A 20,318-nucleotide genomic window follows, 5' to 3' on the forward strand; every position below is an offset into this window, starting at 1 on the left:
TATTAAACTCTCTTTTACAGGTTTTGGTATTTTTACCAACTTTATACAATGAAATGCATTTTCTTAAATGAATAAATACAACATCAAAGTGTGTGGCTTTCACTTTTTCAGATAATACAACCTCTTTGACATTATATGTTGTTTTCCTTATAATCAAATAAGATATTAATAATATGATGTGCAAGTTTCCCCTTTTTCTTTTTTAAAATTTATTTTATTGAAGTATAGTTGATTTGCAATGTTGTGCTAATTTCTGCTATATAGCAAAGTGATTCAGTTATTCATATATATATATATATATATTCTTTTTTATATTCTTTTCCATTATTATTATAGGATACTGAATATAATTCCCTATGTAGGACCTTGTTGTTTATGCAACTTTCTCTTCTTAAGGCTCATATTGATGCCAAGTCATAGCTCATCTTTTTACACTTACAAAGATGTTACTTTGGGTTATTTTCCAGTTGGTCTAAGTATGTGACGTTTCCTTGTTTTCCCTATCAGACTGCAAGTTCTTATAGGGGGAGTGGTGGTGAAAAGACCAGATGGTGCAAAATGCTAAGAACTAGAGTGAAATGCCAGTCCAGTTCCTGTATTATCTCTCAACCGATCAACTGGTAGTCTTTATTCCTCTTAACCTGACTTGTTTCTCCCCCAAGTTTTTTCATTTCTGAGCATTTTATTTAATTATATTGTTTTGTGTAAAATGTACACTCCATGAAGGTAGAGATTTTGTCTTGTCTTTACCGTGTCCTCAGTGCCTAAAAGAGGCACTCATTAAGATGTATAGATTTTCAATAAATGTTGGTAGAACTGAATTATTATTATTATTGTCAATAATATTATCGACAATTTTCCTCATCCTAATATTTGGAATGATTCCATATGATAAATATTGAATGAACCTTTTACCCAACATATTAAAGACCATGCTTCTGTTCCTCAGATTTTATCCATCTGCAATTTTAATTTTCAAATCTTATCTTCTATAAAAAGAAATCACTGTACCGCTGTCACACTACCTCTGTTTACCAGATAAGTGGTGTCATTAGAACACTGATTCTGGCCATCTGAAGATCTTTCTGAACCTTTCTGAAGGTGAGTAAATAATTCTGAAGCATAAATATGTTGTTTTAATATTATTTAAATACATATAGTATACTACTAGATTCAGCTAAATAATCCTGATGACTCTCTTCATTGATAATTTTTGATTTTCTAGTTATAAAGTTAGGATTAGTAAAAGGTATGAATTTAAAAAAAAAATGACCACTAGAATACGTTGTCTGTATATTCTAAGCACCTTCTTAGAGACTTTTAGATTCCAGGCCTGGTGAGTGTCTGTGAGATTCTGCTCTCAAACCAAACTAAATTGTACTTTAGCAGGTTGACAAGCCATGCACATTGTTTACTTTCTGGATGAGGTTACAAAATCAAAAGAGGAAGGAAAAAAAGGGATGAATGAAAAAGCCAGGCAACTTACTTTGAATACTTTTGATCATCATTTATAAATGCTGAATCACACAGAACTATGCACTGAGCTATTACTTTTCTGAAAATATTTGTCATCTTTCAGATTTGCCTAGCTATTAAATCTTTGTTAGAAAGAATCCAGAAAAAATGTCCATTACCTAGCTGTGCCTTTGTGAAGGACTGTGCTTATGTCACACCATATTGATTGGTACTGCTACCAAAGTTTTGCAAAATTCCCTTAGGATTAAAAAGAAAAGTCATTTCTGGAATGATTAATAACTCTAGGTTTGTTTGGGGTTTTCCTTTGGTTTGTTCTGCTTTTCCTTTGAATGAAGAACAATTCTTAAGATTGCCCAATTCATATAGTAAACACCATACATCATGTCCTTCAAATTGATTTCCTTTTGATGTTTTATCAACAGAATTCTATACATTTGAGATATTTCTATCAAGAAGCTGTGTTGCGCTGACCAATCTCATGCAGAAGCTAATGAAGGCAGACTTTGAAACACAGATTTTAGTATGTAGGTTCAATTAAATTTCTTCAACGATTTACACTATTTAGCATCACCCAGTGTTTGCTTTTCGTAGGCACGAGAGAACACACAACAGAGATTCAAGTAATAATTTCAACAGATGAACTTTGCTGTTATGCAAATGTCCTTTGTTTTGTGCTCTGGTGAGCAAGCTGCTGCACCAATGCTTTTGGCAGTAGTACAAGCCTGAATCCACGGAAGCATGTGTGTATTTACACAAAAGAGGCTTCTAAGCTACAAAACTCCCTCCTGTTTGGTTACACTAATTTCCCTTGAATGAAGTTTGTATGCAAGCCAAAACAATGGTAGTTATCCTAGCCTCTAGAGTTCATTCCCAGCAGAATGAAGTGAATAATTGAACAGTTCCTAAATAGCCCCGTAATCTGCTATTTTTCTTTCTTTCCCCCATCCTCTTGATTCTTTGATCATTAAAAAAAAATCAGAATATTGGTAATTGTAACTTTTGTTAATACGCTAATCCCTTCCCCCGCATTTCCCCACCTCTTCTCATTTTCTGATCTATTTAGATCTGACGTGGTGGTTAAGCTAAGCATCCCAGGGTGGCATTCAAAGGATTTCAGGTGTGTGAGGCAAATGGAAGCGTCTCAACAATATAATTAAGGGGATACAGGGAGAAATGAAAAACTGACATCAAATTTGAGAGAGTTTGGGCCAAAGGCCAAAAACCCAGTTTCTCCAGTGAATGCCTAAAACAACACGTGTGCATTTTGTCAGTAGATGGCTCTGTTTGACACGGAGTCAATGCAGGGTACATTCCTAGTCTGCAGAGGAGACAAGACACTTAGCTTCTTACCTTGGCTGCATCGGGTCCTAACACATCCACCTCGGGGGGCTGCACCCCAGCAGGTCGCGAGGGTCTAGTGGTCACTTCTGCCCAATCACTGCTGTTTGTCCCTCCACCAGCAGTGCTCATCAGCACTCGATACTCATACTTTGTCCACGGGCTAAGAGAAGAAGTCTTGTCAATAAACCTCCTGGGATGACTTCCTGGGAGAGTCACCAGGGTGGTAACTGCCTCCTTCCCTTGGACTCTTCTCTGGATTGTGGAGTTCTCCAGCAAGCCGTTGGGATGGGTGGGGGGTTGCCAAGATATGATCACGGATGTTGGGGTATCAGAGAACAACTCTGGACTCAGGATACCTTCTGGTGCATCTGGGAGTGTCCAAACAGTCTGGGAATCTGCTGACAGGGAACACCCTTTTGAAGTACAAGCTTCTACTTGAAACGCATAGGCCGTATGTGGGTGTAAATGGGTCACTGTGCCATTAGTGACATTTCCAGAAGTTTCCAAGCTGAGGCGGCCATGTTGGTAAATGTTATAATGGGTAATGAGCCCATTGCACTTTAAAGGATGCTGCCAGGTGACCAACATCATTCTTGACTTCTTGTCCAGGATAATTGGAGGGTCTACAGGTCCAGGTTCTATAAAGTAGAAAGTAAGTAGTGAGACCTCTTGGAAACTTCCCACACCTCAGAACAGAACTAACATGAATATGTTAGTTAGAACTAACTAACTCTAGAATATGAAACTGGGCACGTGGTAAAGGCCATTGAGTAAGTGGCCAAGTGTCATAAAGACAAGGCTCATGACTGCTTTCCTCTTAAATGTGTAAGATGTACTTGTTGAACATTATTGAATTCAATTGCCATTTGCTCCTGTAAGATAACTTCATTAAATCATTTCTTTTGATTAAAGGATTCCCCAACATCAGGAAGACTCTTCTAAAATAAAGACCTTAGGAGAGAAAGACACAGAGGGCAGCTGTAACCAAAGTTCAAACTTACGCCCCATTTTTCTGGAACTCTGGTAACTCATTATAATCAATAACATTATCATAACAAACCTGCATATTTTATAGCCCAGTAAAATCCTTCAGCATCGCTCATTATATATTCCATATTATCCCTGGGTCTGTTTATCATTCTAATCCATGTTTTGCAATTTATCTACTCCCTGTTAATATTATAGGTGATTTTTTACTGTGACTGTGACAGAAGCTGCCGATTTAGCTCTTTCACCTACTGATAAATAAACAATGCACAGATCTGACCTTTAGGTTAACAGGTTTAATGCTTGCTCCACTCAGCGCTCTAACTGATTCAATTATCATAAAGGTTCAGGAGGCTCCATGAATACTGAAAAAGGCCCGCCATATGCCCGCCTAGGTGTTGTGGAGCAGCAAATATCCTGCAGCCCTCCAGAGAAATTCCTTAATTGTAAATAATTTCACCATGCGACACACTCAAGTCACCTTGAATGCAAACCCCTCAGCCTGCGGAGGCAAAGTGTTATTTAAGCTTTACTGGGCTGCGTTAAATTCTGCAATTTGAAGGGCTGTTAAGTTTTTCAATTGAAATTTCATTTAAAATGCAGGTGCTTTTTATTATATTGAGGCTTTACTGCTCTCTAGGTACAAGCAAGAACATGGTGCAATAACACAAATCTGGCTCAATCACTGATCAGTAACAGCTGTAATTCCAGAACATTTAGCATTCTTATAAACCACGGCCTGAAATCTATAAATTGCTACAACAGATCAAGAAAAATCCTATATCCCCCTTTTCTGCCCACAGCAATTTGAACATTTATGAGATTTTTCTGTGAACATTAGATTTTATGGAAAAATCTTTAAAAAAGATAGACTTGGATTTAGTAATTGTTTAAAACAGCACTGATGATGTGAGTGTGTGTGTGTGCACGATTCAGTGTTATAACCAAGGTTTAAGTTTTAAATGCAACCACAGCTTTGCGGAGTCAAGGACCACAATCGTAGCTGGTAGATAGGAGCATATTTTTACACAACATGATTCACATATTTGTCACCAACTGGACTGATGGCAGAATCATAATTACTTTTAGAGAGGAAAGCTGTTACACTGCACTAACCCTGAAATCAAGCCATTTCTGACAATTTGGTAATGCATCCTATCTGAAGAGAAAAATCCTAAAAGTACAATGATCCTGAGATGGATCACAGTTTTCATTTTAGTCTGTTGTTAGCTTTCATTCTGAAGCTTTCGTCAAACCACTGTGACATTTCTTACTTTTGCTCTCTGGTACACAGCAGCGGTAGCAATTATTATATCAAAATAGGAATACAGATCCTTTCTTATTTATACTTGTCATCCAGATTTGGCTCTTTCCTAAAGAAAAGCAAGCGCAAGTCTTGTAAGATATCAATGTTGTTTTGTAAAATGAAATCCTCTGAGATTGGGGTCCATAAAATCAATGGTGGAGAATCGAGCCTTTCAAGTCTAACCCTAACTCACCCTTCCCTGTTCAAAAAAGAGTAATATACACTTAAAAATCAGAATATTTTTCTATTAGGGTTTTCACAGGGGTCTTGCATAATTATTCATATGTGCATTATCAAACTGTGAGCTTCTTCAGGGAAAAGTAACAATGATGCAGTTTGTTCTCTGTTATGATGGGGATAAACCTTTTATTTCTCTTGACTACGATGATAGTGTTATCAGGGAAACATCCAGGATAATGAGATGAACTGGTACTTCAAGCCCCTACAGAGCACAGCCTTTCCTTAAAGATGATCTCTTATCTTGGGCAAGAAGAGATGTTCAATTTCAATTGCATGATATTTTCCCCCTTAAAAGCCAGAATACATTTTATTAGCTTCCCGCTCTAGCTGAGTAGGCTCCCAGCTCTTGTGGCAGGAAGGGTCCTTAAAGTAGGCGACTCAGGAGAGGATGCTGAAAGCAGCTTAATTAGCTCCTTTGGCTAAGGAAGTGTTAAAACCCGACTCCTGGCACGCTTTCAATTTAGTGCTTTAAAATGATAAGCCGAATCATCTAATTCTATATACAAATCAACTGGCGTGCCACTGCATGGTTGAAAGGGTCACCACAATTATGTAAAACATGAGTAATAACTATAATTGGGGTAGTTTGCTAATACAATAAAAAGCTCTGAACATGAGAAAAGTTATGCTCACAGCAGTAGCTATCACTTTCTAAAGTAAGAATTCATGGATGAAATGACATGAAAAAGATGGTTATAAAATTTTAATGGAATGATAAAAGGCAAAAGTCAGCCTCTCAGCTGAATTCTTAAAATCCCTATATATCACAATCAGCTCCTTAACTGTAAAATCAATGTGGAGTATAACATGTTGTCAATGCGGCTGTCACTGGAGGGGAGACTGGAAGTATGACAGCCACACAGCTCAGCTGGCGAGTGATGAAAATACAACCGTACAGCCCTTTCCATGGGTGTAATTGTTTAGAGAACTCCCCTCCTGGAGCGGGGAACGGGAGCATCCTTTCTGTTCAGATCACTGATTCATATTTCAGGCTGTTTCATTATAGCATTAATAATGGAAAGTAGTTTCATTTTGGCAAATGAAATTATCTTTTATGGGAAACGATTTCACTCATCAGCTTCAAAAGTTCAGCCCCAGCCTAAAAGAGAGTAACAAGATTGTTCACAGAGGGGTCTGCTTATTTGTTTTTATAACTCAGGTGTGTATGTTGGGAAGGATGGGTGTGCGTGTGTGTGTGTGTATAAATGATTTGAAAGAATAAACAGTTGCAATGACACATCTGTTGTGCGTATATAACTGTTTTTAAGTGGTTTTCATGGGTCTTCTACAACCCGTTTGCTACAAGAGTTACCCACAATCACTCAGTTTTCCTAATGTTTCCTCATTGCTGCCTTGAAGGAACTTTTTGCCATTTTAACTAAAAACTCACTTGGCTTAAAAGCTCTTTTTCAGTAACACTAACTCTATAAATGAATATCCTCTAAATCTGCCAGAGAATTAAAAACCAAGGTGGCAAATACATGGATGTATAATTATACATAGCAGTATGCTCTGTACTAATTGTTTGTACAGTCTCTTGCTATTCATTGAGAAAATGTTAGCAGAAGAGTGGAGTGATGGATTCCATTCCCTCTTTAATCATGAATTCTTTTATCAATTTATTATTTATACCCCAACTACTTCCCAAAAGGAGTTTTCTTGACAGCTTATAATAAAAGACTTAAGTAATAGGACCAATAAATTAAAGATAAAGAATAATTAATCTTGTGATGATACAGAGGTAAGAGCATTGTATCCCCAAACAAATATTACATATGGGCACTGCCATTTGGCAAGTATGTGAATATTCAGCTTCCAGACAACTGATAAAATAGGAAAAGGGCTGTGTAACAGGGCATCGTTGCTTAATAAAAGGAACATCTGAAGACTACAAGATTGCTTCAATTGAAAGGATACAATTTATAGTCCGCAAGTAGGTGAACCGATATTGGGGAACTGTTTTCTCTATTTCTCCTGAGACCAGGACAGCAGAGGAAGGTTAGGAAGAGTGTTTTGTATTCCAGAATGGGGACATGTTGTATGGTGAACGGCTGTGGATTCTTACTTGAACGTTTGGGGCAGAGAATGAAATATTTTAATCTGAAAATTCATGAAGGAAGAAAAAAGTCCTAAAAGAACTAGAAGTTCCAAATTTAGAAGAGCAGTGGGCTTAATGTGCCCAAAACAGATTCAAGAATTCAAGAGGGAAATGAAAGTCAGGTGGATAGAATTTTTCATTAATTGGTTCATCCTTTCAAACGATTTTTCTGTTGGTCACTTTGGTTTTTGATATTAGGATATAAAAATAAGACTATAAAGATACTAATTTGTTTTATAAATTCTGGAAATGCAAGAATCTCGTGGGGGTGGGAAATCTATGCAACAGGAAAATAAACTATTGTAGGGACATATATACAGAGCCACTTTGCTCTCAAAATCAGCAGAATGATCTACTTTGCATCATGGATTTTCTGTTGTGGGTAAAATAGAGACCATATCACTGTTTGAAAGGATAAACATATCAGCATTCAGAAGTTAATATTTAAAGCAATTAGGAAATAAGTTTGGAATAGAAAAGTAAAATCATCATGCAGCACTACTGAGACTTACTGCTCACAGTTCTTCATTAAATAAAATAAAATCTACCGATATAAATATGTGCCACCCTCATTTACAAACGTTTCTGTTTTTCTCTCACATAGAAAACTCTTAAAATGCAGACTGACTTTAAATTCTAAAACACACTAATAAAAAGATCTCTCCCATGCAATATTAGTTGTAAAATTTAAGTACTCTTAAAGGCACAAAGACACTTATTAAATGATTGGAAAATCCCCCTCTAGAAGTACAATAACATCATCAACTGATCACGTTTCATACCAAAGCTTTACTTCCCCTCTCTGTCACCAGGACTCAGTATTCTATCCATTACAGTTTGTGAGAATAAGAAGAAAATACGTGTTCCTTTTGGAATTCTCTTTGTATATATCTGTCTCCCTTTTGAAGTAGCACATGGTTTTGGGCTAGCAGAGACCTTTCTGATTAGAACATTCATTATCCCGGTCAAGACAGAATCACAGGGACAGCCAGCAGGCTGCCTCTGACCAAGGCAAAGAATGAGGATCGCCTTTGGGATTTCCTTCTCTAACAGCTGCCTCTCATCCTCCCCCTTCTTGTCTCATATTCAGAGGCTGACATCACAGGCAGAGAATTCTACAAGCTGCCCTACCTCCTGTGTCAGTGGGCACCTCCTACAGCAATAGCTTTCCTCGCCTGGACCAATGGCGAGGAAGTAAATTGGAAATCTGATATTGATGTGATCCCCAAATAGAAATCATTCTTATTTCCCTTCCTTGTGTTCTCCCCTGGGAAGGCTTTCCTGACACCCGGTGTTGTTGGGAGAAGCTCTTCTCTGAGCTTGCCCTTATCTTCAATCACAGTACTTTATTGTTTTATTATGTCTTCCCAGCAGACTGTGGACCACTCAAGTCAAGAACTTTCCTATTCATCCTTGTAACTTTCAGTCCTTCCAGCACGGTAGGTACCCAGTTAAGATTTGCTTGCTTAAAAGTGAAAGTGAAATCACTCAGTCATATCCGACTCTGCAACCCCATGGACTGTAGCCTACCAGGTTCCACCGTCCATGGGATTTTCCAGGCAAGAATACTGGAGTGGGTTTCCCTTTCCTTCTCCAGGAGATCTTCCTGACCCAGGGATTGAACCCTGGTCTCCCGCACTGTAGGCATTGTAGGCAGACAGTTTACCGTCTGAACCGCCAGGGAAGTCGGTAGTTTCATGGATTTGTTTATATGAAACTCTTTTTAATCAGTACTTTAAAAATTTGGGGCACTATATCGGATCCACCACCAAGCACTGGATCTACAAAGACAAATGAGACAGAATCCTAGATCCTAAGAAATTACAATTCAGAAAGAGATATTGACGTTGCACAAGTAGATATAAACCAAAATCCTAAGGTAAAAATGAGGAGGGAAGGCTTCGCAGAGAACGTACCATTTGAACTGGAACTCGAGGGATGAGTAGAATTTTGTTAGACAACAAACAAGGCAGAAAAGTGTTCTGCTAGATACAGATTTCAATGAATGTCACAAGGTCATTCTATTTTACTTCAGAAGAAAGACTATTGCTTTGTAAATTGCTATGAGAATCTTAAAGATGAATGAGAGGGGAAACATGCTCAAAAATGCTAATGAGAAAAGTAAAATAGGATCCAGACACTACATCCTTTGTTTACAGCGCACTGAAAGTGTGGGAAAAAATAACAATAAGAACTAATATAATAAGTAGATACAGTATGTTAATAGTACTGAAAATCTCACTGTGTTCGTAATAAGATATATCTTTCTATTTTTTAGCAGATTTCAGTCAAAGATCATGAACGTTGAGTCTGTTAGCAAAATAATGAACACATGAAAAAAATCATCTAAGTAAATCTATAGAATAAACTAGCCAAATCCCACAAATTTTACTTAATAATGCATCTTAGATGAATGGTTAAAAATATATATGTGGAGTTTTAAACTATAAATTTAGCAAAGTCATTCAATTTTTCATCTTTAAAAAATATATGACAACTAAATGGTCAACTCTGGAAGAAATTTGTCTTTTCTGTTTTGTTTTGTTTTAGAGGTAGATAAGTGATTTTTAGAAAAGAATCTCATTTTCATCAGATTGACCTGTTTGTGTATACAAGTTCATTATTTAAATGATTCAAATAAAGAGATATTTCATATTTTGATCTTGGTAGCCAAGAAACGCTGGGAGAAAGCAGAATTTTACTAGTCTAGGGAATCCATATTTTTAAAGAAAAGTGAGTTATCTCATATTTTACAAAAATCTGCCTACGTTTTTGTAGGCAGAAGAAGGCATGCACAGTTAAACTGAAGTTGGAGGAAATTTTCCCTTCTAGCCAACTTCCATTTTTACAGCTTATACTGTACAGGAAACAATTGTAGATACTTGAGAGAGGGACAAATAATACAATCAGAAGAGATAGCTATTTCTTATTAATAGACATCAAAAAGTTTCAGCTGATAGGTAAGTGTCTTCATGTTATTAATCCCATGCTTCTAAATCTATCACAATCTTAATGCATTTTTGTAGACTGCAGGCATGTTGGGTACTTAGATTGCCAGCAGCATGTTAAAAAAAAAATCATGCGTTGTTTGTATTTATCTGGTTACAAATAGTCGAACACTATACTGACCAAGTTGGCTGGAACAAACATCTTTTATTAACACAAGTTTAACTGGATTTAAAATATTCATAGGAAATGTGCATTATTATTATTTGGCATAAGCACACTAGATTTTTAAAAATGCATGGAACTGGATATTGGTGGCCCACTGATGTAAATGACAAATTATTTGAAAAAAAAAATCTATTAAAATTCTTCACACCTCTTTCTCCATCTCTGAGAACCTGTTTTAGCATGCAAGCATTTGTTTCTCTAGCTCTAGGTCATTTTCTGCTTAGGTTTCTCTTTCTGCTTTCAGCTGTATCACAGACTTGATGAAATCACACTATCACAGTATCATATGAAAAATATTGCTACTGGTGACCTTTCTTTGGCACTGGAAAGTTTGGGGGCTTTGGTTGATGTGGAAAGGTGCCTACTGATAGTATGAAATTTAAATGTGGGTATGAGAGGACTTCTGTGTTTCATTCTGTAAGCTGATATGCAGAATTTCTACATTGGAAATTGCACTTTGCTGAATGGGAGTTGCTGGTTAGAACCAAGTACGAAGTATGATCCTGGCATGGGGCTGTCAGCATGGGTAGTTTTATAATCAAGGCTTTGAAGCCTTGACAGAAAAACTGCCTGTGCCAAGTGCCAATCCCTCAGTCTTTGTCAACTCAATTGCACTTCCTTTCAGAGATGGTATCCATCTCCACTGACACCCAAAATATATAGGACACTGTCATTATGTCTCAGGGGTGAGCATGTCTGGTAAGTTAACCTGGAGGGGCAAACGGGCCGACCTTTAGTCCTTTGCTGGTGTATGTGACATCACAGGTGAAGCAGAAGAAGGAAGAGGTCATTGTTTCAGAGAAAGGATTTCAATGAAAATCATGACTGGGTTTCATGAGTTAGGACCTGCTATACAATCAATTGCTACTAATTCTTAACGAAGGAAGATGAAGGGTAACACTATTCACTTTGATCTCAGGCCCTAAAAGCCACAGAGATGGCCCAAGTCTCCATGCATGAAAATTCTAAACACTGTCAAACCTGTCTGTAAAACCTGTTTCATGATAAGATGAGGCAGGAGAGAAGTTTGCTCAACAGAGGGCGCTGTGCTAACTAGGTCTTTACAATGTCTGGGACTTTATGCACTAACTTCCTGCCTGTAGGTAGGAGAATCTGGCGCCTATTCAATAACGATCACCACGGAGGAAATAAAAGTGCTGTCCCCTCTCTATCGGAACAGAATTTATCGAAACAGAAATGGTGGGTGCCAAAAAGGAGTCATTTCTCTCCTCTTCTAGTGTGGAGTTCTATGATGTCATCACCTCTGCAGTGGGCAAATTATTTTTAGTTAACCTCCACCACATGCCATCAAGAATGCGCTAAGGATAGTAAAAATATTTTTTTCAGCTGATTTAAAAAAGAAATGTTTCTTCAGAAATCTGGTTTGGTTGTGAGCTCTCTGGTTCAGACATCTGTATACAGTTGGTGTTCATATTGTCAGATTTGCCAGAGTGCATGTAATGTTCTCACTAAAAGAGGTGTAGGTACTCTGAGTGGTGCACTGATGCTTTTTGGACCGTGGGTGTCGTTTACTGCACTGTGCTGATAATTTACTAAATGGTACCCTGGATGTGTCCTTGTGAAGTACCCAGCCTGGATGTGTCCTTGTGAAGTACCCAGCCTGTTTCCTGGGAGTAATTACAATTTGGGAGAAATGAAGGAAGTATTATATATTATTGCTCATATGTGTGTGTGTGTGTTTTAAGTAAGCATTAAGGAAGGCAGATAGTTCTGATTCTATCTCATTTAAGGTCTTATTCTCACTAAAATAATATAATTAAGGATATTGTAGACATAAAAGAATCTATCTCATATACAATTGATATTGTTTCATATACTGTGCCTTTTGAGATTAATATCCAGCCTTTTGAAAGTCACTTGGGTCCTGATTGAATATAGAGCTAGAATGGCAATTGGCCAACAGAGCAACATCTTTGAAGAAGCTTCTGATTAAAAGACTTGACAAGATTAACCCTAAAAACCTCATTGTTCAAAGATACAGTGTCCTCCTTCACTCTGTATAGCTTGATTTAATTTCTAACTTTTCTAAAAAGTTATACTTCCATATATATGCTTTTTCAAGAGGCAATTTGTATAAAACTCAATATGATAACCATGTATTTCTTTTCTCTATATAACCTAGTTAAAAAATATATATATATATGCAAATGTAAGTCTTCCATAAAAATCTAGAAAATTCCCTGTATTGGTTGAATAAGACAATCCCAATCTATAATGACCTCTAAGCATCCTTATGAAGTAGGGTCCATATTTCATGTTCTTCTGCAGAGAACACTTGCAATACTTGGCCATAGAACAGACAAGGATAACATTTTCCTTTCAGGACACCTAGATTTACCCTGAAGGACTGCATGGGGCCATATCATAATTTACTGTGAATTATGTCTTCCTGTCAGTAGGCCTAACTCTCCAACCCTCCAAACTCACATTTTTCTTCTTTCTGGAGACTCTGACCACCCTGGTCCTGGAAAAGATTACTGTCACTCAATATCAAGAGAATACAGGAGGCTTATTTCTTTGTTTTGGAAAAAATTAAAGACTTTAAGATGTGCTAAGGCAGAAGATATTCAGCTGTGTGTTTTTCAGACCACTTACTGTCCTCTGCGGTGATGAACGGAATCCAAGAGCTATGGGCACTGCCAAATCCATTGGAGGCAACCAACCGAAATTCATACTCTGTGTATGGTTGGAGATCTCTCACTTCGTAGTTTAACGATGCAGAAGGATTGGAAAATAGCCTATATGAAGAATGAAATCCTAAAATTAGGAAGGCTGAGACATTCAAAGGAATTTTAACAAAAGTAAATTCTTAATGTAAAGAATTTTCAGGGGATGTCAATGTACCTCTCAGCTCTGCAATTTTCTGTCTTCACGTGATATCTCTTTTAAAATAAGTAGCTATTTGGCTAAGGGTTTGTATAATTCCATTTATATGAAATGGAAATTTTATTAATATGGAGTAAATTCTACTCTTGAGACTGATGCCACATGGAACTTGTGGAATAAGTATTATAATTTTGTAGCCATAATTAGGCAGCAGTTTTTGTGGGGTTCTGGTATACACTTGCTTTTGGCATATACATGTGTTCATGAAAAGGCTGAAGTAATCTTATTTTAAGCAAATAAGATAATTATTTGGCAAAGCAAATAATTATCTCCTAGGGTACTGTTTGGGTGTTTGTGTGTGTGTGTGTGTGTGTGTGTTTATTGGATCTTTTAAAAGGGGGACTTTATTTGTTGCAAATGAGAACTGACCTACCTATTGTTACAAAGTTAAGGTAAAGTGAATGAATGGCAAAACTGTATAACCCAGATGACACAAGGATGGACAAGTAGAATGCTCACTCTAGAAACCCATGGGTGGAGTGGCCAGGCCTCATCTGGAGTTGGTATCTGGGAGAGCCGGGGGCGTTGTTCCGAGCTGGTGTAGACCAGACAACCTGAAGACTGGTTGGAGTGGCAGATGAAAGCCTCGGAGGCAGCACGCCATCTGGAGCTGTCGAAAAACACAGATGAATTAGAGCAGAGAAAACTGTGGAGAACATATGCTGGATGGAATCGAAATGCTCCATATACTGGAAAAACTGTTCCTCAGGATCAACAACAATGTTAAACATGGTCCATTTAATTTAACATTTTCATTCCTGAACTACTGTACTTCCTCATTGTTCATTTCAACACAATTACATGAATATTTCCATCTTAAAAGCCAGCCCCCAAAGAGCAAGACAAATGAACACACAGCACTTCCGCACCTGTACTTCTGTTCCTGTAATTGAAAACATGGAGGGGATTTAGTGAAGCAAATATTAAAATACCTTTTTAAATTTAACTCTGCTCAACGATCAAGCAGTTGAACAGTGAAGGAGTCCAGATCTTTTATTTCTCCCACTGATATCACCATCGTCTCTTTAATCATACCATGATCACAAAGACAATCAATTTTTTTTTTCTAAGGAAGGTTTATTAAAAATTTTATTTTTCTACAATGAAAGCACATTTCAGTCTTTTTTTTTTAATTTTATTTTATTTTTAAACTTTACATAATTGTATTAGTTTTGCCAAATATCAAAATGAATCCGCCACAGGCATACATTTCAGTCTTAATTGTTATTTATGAAATGTAAAAACTAACCTTCTTTCTCCATGTGTTGCATACAGTCAATTGCCCCTTCTCACAGTGATGCTGCCTTTATTTAAATACGTTACAAGTTGGGACACAGACGTTTTCTAGTCTAGTTGAACCTGGCAAATTATTCCTGAATTCAGGATACCAGCTTGATAAAACCTATCAGGGAAATCCATCTGGATAGTCCTAGAAGGCCTAACAGAAATAAGTGAAGCCTATTCTATTAAAAATTAAATTAAAAAACAAACAAGACTCTGGTTATTAATTTTTCCAATAGGTGTAATTTGAATGAACCTATCATATCAGAGTGTGTTCCAAAGATTGTCAGAAACTCTAAAGCAAATCAAGCACAGCTCAATGCCTTTAGGAAAATCACCAGACAACTCTGAGCTTATGTTTCTTGTCTTTAAAATGGGGGTAACACTTTGCCTTTTCAGGATGGTTGTGAAGATCAAAGAAATGTAAATAAATCACCTTTTTTGAGGTCCTGGTAATTATTAATTGTTAGCTATTGTTATTATTATATTGGACTAGTCTGAACTTCCCTTAGCATAATTTAAGTACTACTACAATGCAATTTTGGGGGACATTCTGATTACTGTACTATAAATTCTTAATAACCAAGGATTACTCAAAGCCATTGCTGAAGGAGGATAAGGAATCAAAATGATGAAAACAACTATTAGGGTTCATTTTTAGCTTCCATTTATACATAATCTGATATGGTGTCTGACTTTTATATACTCTCCAATGTGGGAGAACTGGCTTATGAACTATGAAGCTAATGAATGACAGTGATGAGAATGGAAGAAGTAGAATCCATGTCTCATCAGTCTGTTGGAAGAGTTCTGAGTTCATCAATAATTCACTAATTTATTCAGTAAACACTTATTGAGCCTCTATTCTGAGCCAAGTAGTGTTCTTTGTATGGAGGGTTAACAACACTGAGTCCAACAGACATGGCCCCTGACCCTATGGAACTTACGTAAACAGAGGGACCCAGTGATGAACAAACAGAAGCCACAGATCCTACCAGGTGGCACTCAGTGCTCAGGTGAAGAGTAAAAAAGGGTACGTGATGAGAAAGTCAAAAGGAGTGTGGGTTTTAGTTGGCACACAGTAATTCAGATTAGACAGGAGAGCCGTAGGAAGAAAATGTCATTAGGTGACATTAGAGCAAAGACCTGAGTGATATAAGTCATGAGAATGTCTGGGGGCATAGCAATCCAGGCAGACAGCAGTCATGGCAAAGGCAGCGAGGAAGGGAAAGCACAGACGGTGTGTAAGGAATAGTCAGAAAGGCCAGTGTTGCTGAATCACACTAAGGAAAAGGAGAGGAAGGGAAGCTGGAGAGAGAGGCAGCATCTAGAGCCCTTAGACCTTCCTAGGGCAAAGGAGAAAAGGAAAGATATAAGCATCTGAATGCAGAGTTCCAAAGAATAGCAAGGAGAGATAAGAAAGCCTTCCTCAGCAATCAATGCAAAGAAATAGAGGAAAACAACAGAATGGGAAAGACTAGAGATGTCTTCAAGAAAATTAGAGATACCAAGGGAACATTTCATGCAAAGATGGGCTCAATAAAGGACAGAAATGGTATGGACCTAACAGAAGCAGAAGATATTAAGCAGAGGTGGCAAGAATACACAGAAGAACTGTACAAAAAAGAGCTTCACGACCCAGATAATCATGATGGTGTGATCGCTCACCTAGAGCCAGACATCCTGGAATGTGAAGTCAAGTGGGCCTTAGAAAGCATCACTATGAACAAAGCTAGTGGAAGTGGTGGAATTCCAGCTGAGCTATTTCAAATCCTAAAAGATGATGCTGTGAAAGTGCTGCACTCAATGTGCCAGCAAAATTGGAAAACTCAGCAGTGGCCACAGGACTGGAAAAGGTCAGTTTTCATTCCAATCCCAAAGAAAGGCAATGCCAAAGAATGCTCAAACTACCACACAATTGCACTCATCTCACATGCTAGTAAAGTAATGCTCAAAATTCTCCAAGCCAGGCTTCAGCAATATGTGAACTGTGAACTTTCAGCTGTTCAAGCTGGTTTTAGAAAAGGCAGAGGAACCAGAGATCAAATTGCCAACATCCGCTTGATCGTCGAAAAAGCAAGAGAGGTCCAAAAAAAAAAAAAAATCTATTTCTGCTTTCTTGACTATGCCAAAGCCTTTGTCTGTGTGGACCACAATAAACTGTGGAAAATTCTGAAAGAGATGGGAATACCAGACCACCTGACCTGCCTCTTGAGAAACCTATAGGCAGGTCAGGAAGCAACAGTTAGAACTGGACATGGAACAACAGACTGGTTCCAAATAGGAAAAGGAGTACGTCAAGGCTGTATATTGTCACCCTGCTTATTTAACTTATATGCAGAGTACGTCATGAGAAACGCTGGGCTGGAAGAAGCACAAGCTGGAATCAAGATTGCCAGGAGAAATATCAAAAGCTTCAGATATGCAGATGACACCACCCTTATGGCAGAAAGTGAAGAGGAACTAAAAAGCCTGTTGATGAAAATGAAAGAAGATAGTGAAAAAGTTGGCTTAAAGCTCAACATTCAGAAAACTAAGATCATGGCATCTGGTCCCATCACTTCATGGGAAATAGATGGGGAAACAGTGCCAGGCTTTATTTTTTGAGCTCCAAAATCACTGCAGATGGCGACTGCAGCCATGAAATTAAAAGACGCTTACTCCTTGGAAGGAAAGTTATGACCAACCTAGACAGCATATTGAAAAGCAGAGACATTACTTTGCCAGCAAAGGTCCATCTAGTCAAGGCTATGGTTTTTCCTGTGGTCATGTATGGATGTGAGAGTTGGACTGTGAAGAAAGCTGAGGGCCAAAGAATCGATGCTTTTGAACTGCGGTGTTGGAGAAGACTCTTGAGAGTCCCTTGGACTGCAAGGAGATCCAACCAGTCCATTCTGAAGGAGATCAGTCCTGGGTGTTCATTGGAAGGACTGATGTTGATGCTGACACTCCAATACTTTGGCCACCTCATGTGGAGAGTTGAGTCATTGGAAAAGTCCCTGATGCTGGGAGGGATTGGGGGCAGGAGGAGAAGGAGACGACAGAGGATGAGATGGCTGGATGGCATCACCAACTCTATGGACATGAGTTTGAGCAAACTCCGGGAGTTGGTGATGGACAGGGAGGCCTGGCGTGCTGTGATTCATGGGGTCGCAAAGAGTCAGACACGACTGAGCGATTGAACTGAACTGAACTGACCTGAGGGCCACACCTTAGAAGCCACAATAAGGACTTTGGATTCCATTGTAAATAGGGTTGGGAGCTATGACAGGGTTTTTCATCAAGGAAACATCCTGATTCTAAACAAATAAAGGCCATTCTGTGCTAAGCGAGGGAGGCATGGGGGCAAGACTGGAAGCAGGGAGGTTACCCACTGCAGTCATCCAGGGCTAGCAGATGACAGCAGATTAGGTTCAAATGCCAGCAGTCGAGGTGGCGGCATATTTTACGGATCAGTTGAGCGTGGCATGTGTTGCTGGTAGACAATAAAGGAGTGAAAGATGATGCCACGTGTTTGGCCCAAGCATCCAGGTGAATGGCACCTGAGAGGAGAAATGGGATGTGGAGGAGATTCAAGAGTTCTTTTGTCTATGCTACATTTAAGAAGTTTACTACATAACTTCAGCGCTATACCAAGAATGAATTCACAGACATGAGTCTAGATAGGAATTGTGGATCAATGTCTATGTGGTATTTCATGGCTGAGACTTGAAATCAACAAGGGGATGAGTGCAGATAGAGCACGTGGAGAAGAGATCTGAGCACTGAGGCTTGGGATGCACCAAAATTTTGAGAGGGGTAGGTGAGCCTCCTCAATAAAGGAGATTTACTTACAGGAGGTATCAGTAAGATAAGGGAGAAGTTAAGAGAAAGTGCACCCTGGGAGCCAAGTAAAGACAGCGTCTCTGAAAGGAAGGATGGATCGACTCTGTCAAATGCACTGAGTTTAAGAAAGGAAGAGACTAAGAATTAAGCTTTGCATTTGGCCAATTGGACATGACCTTGCTAAGAACATACACAGTGCAGTGGTGGGTGTGGGAGTCTGATTGGGGAAAAGTGAGACGAGAGTGAGCTGATACAATGAGCCTAGAAGACTTCTGCAGGATTGTGTTCTAAAGGGAGAAGAAAATGGGGCATCACTTAGAGAAGCTTCTGGTATCAGGGGAAGGTTTTCTAAATACTGGAAGAAGTTTCAGCATTTACGTGCTTCGTGGGATGATCCAGAAGAGACTGAGGGAGATGATAATGTAGGTGAAAGAAGAATAATTAATCACAGAGCCAGGTCCTTATGTGTGCGTCAGAGAAAGGTGAAACAGGGTATATGCCAAGTGAGTTGAGAGCCAGTGGACATGGGCTGTGGAATAGAGCAGGGACGGCCCACCGCTGTGCAGAAGTGAAGAAAGCCCCGGGCTGCAGATACAGAGATCGGTAGATGTGGTGATGAGAACACAGCAAAGATCTCTTCTGATGGTGTCCATTTTCCAGTGAGCAAAATAAAAGCAAATGCATCCACCGGTGCCAAAGTATGAAGATGAACTGGGTGCTGAACAGAGGAGAAAAAATGGTACGAAGTAGTTTTTTCAGGTGTGGAAAGGGGACATACCTAGAAAATGCAATAAGATGGCTGGCTGTCCATGGCCAGATACTCAGTAACTTAACTACAAATCTTTGGCTTGAGGGACATTTGTCGCTAAAGACTTTTAAAGTGATATTTTATCTTTGAACACAGTTATAATAATGATGATTTCTTATTTGATATATATTCTTTCATTGCTGTATAAAAATTCACACATATCAAAAGAGCTTGGGCATAAAATATTGTGCAGATTTCATATAATGTATAACATAAAACCACCCCCTTCATTTGGTTGTTTTTTTGTCTAATTTTTCTGTCAAGGAGTATAATATCACTGACGATCCAAATTCTGAAGAAGACAGCTCTGATAAGTCATCAGCATGAAAAAATATTAGAGTTTTAAATATTGACACCAAAACATCCTTCAAGTGTTAGGAACTGCTTCACAGTGCTGTCAAGGAATTAAAAAATGCCCAGAAGATGCTCCATAATAATAATAATAATAATGTATCGTGGATTCTCTTTTGAGTAATAACAAGAAAATGTGCTCCATTTAATTGGTCACACTCTGATTATATAGAATCCCCAAATATTTCCTAACAAAGTGATCATCTTGAATTATTGACATAGAACTATTCATTCTACCTGCTTTCAGTAACACTGAGTGCTGGAAACCTTTTTTCTCCTCTGGTTAACCCCTTTTATCCTAGGCCTATTCCTCTGAGGGTCCTTAGCATCAAAGCAATAACTGGGAACCAGCCATAATTCCATTCCTGGTTTCTTAACACAAGAGCCGTGTATCTATCAGCTTGATATATTGTCTCCAAGATGCTATGTTGCTCAAAAAGCTTCTCTCAAGTTTAATATGACCCTCACGAGGCAAGCACTCCACAGACAACCTCCTGAATCAACACATCTTGTCCAGTAAATAC

General features: G+C 38.4%; 1 protein-coding gene across 1 annotated transcript in view; it reads right to left on the reverse strand.

Moving 5' to 3' along the window:
- Positions 1-20,318, reverse strand: part of USH2A (usherin) — a 938,899-nt gene that overhangs the window by 313,946 nt on the left and 604,635 nt on the right. Inside the window, exons 38-40 of the mRNA XM_027564435.1 lie at positions 13,989-14,139; positions 13,239-13,381; positions 2,827-3,455 (exon numbers count right to left, since the gene is read on the reverse strand). Coding sequence (XP_027420236.1) covers positions 2,827-3,455; positions 13,239-13,381; positions 13,989-14,139 — 923 coding nt within the window. The remainder of the gene's footprint in view (positions 1-2,826; positions 3,456-13,238; positions 13,382-13,988; positions 14,140-20,318) is intronic.

The sequence above is a fragment of the Bos indicus x Bos taurus genome, chromosome 16 (assembly GCF_003369695.1).
Source record: "Bos indicus x Bos taurus breed Angus x Brahman F1 hybrid chromosome 16, Bos_hybrid_MaternalHap_v2.0, whole genome shotgun sequence".
NCBI classification, from domain to species: Eukaryota; Metazoa; Chordata; class Mammalia; order Artiodactyla; family Bovidae; genus Bos; species Bos indicus x Bos taurus.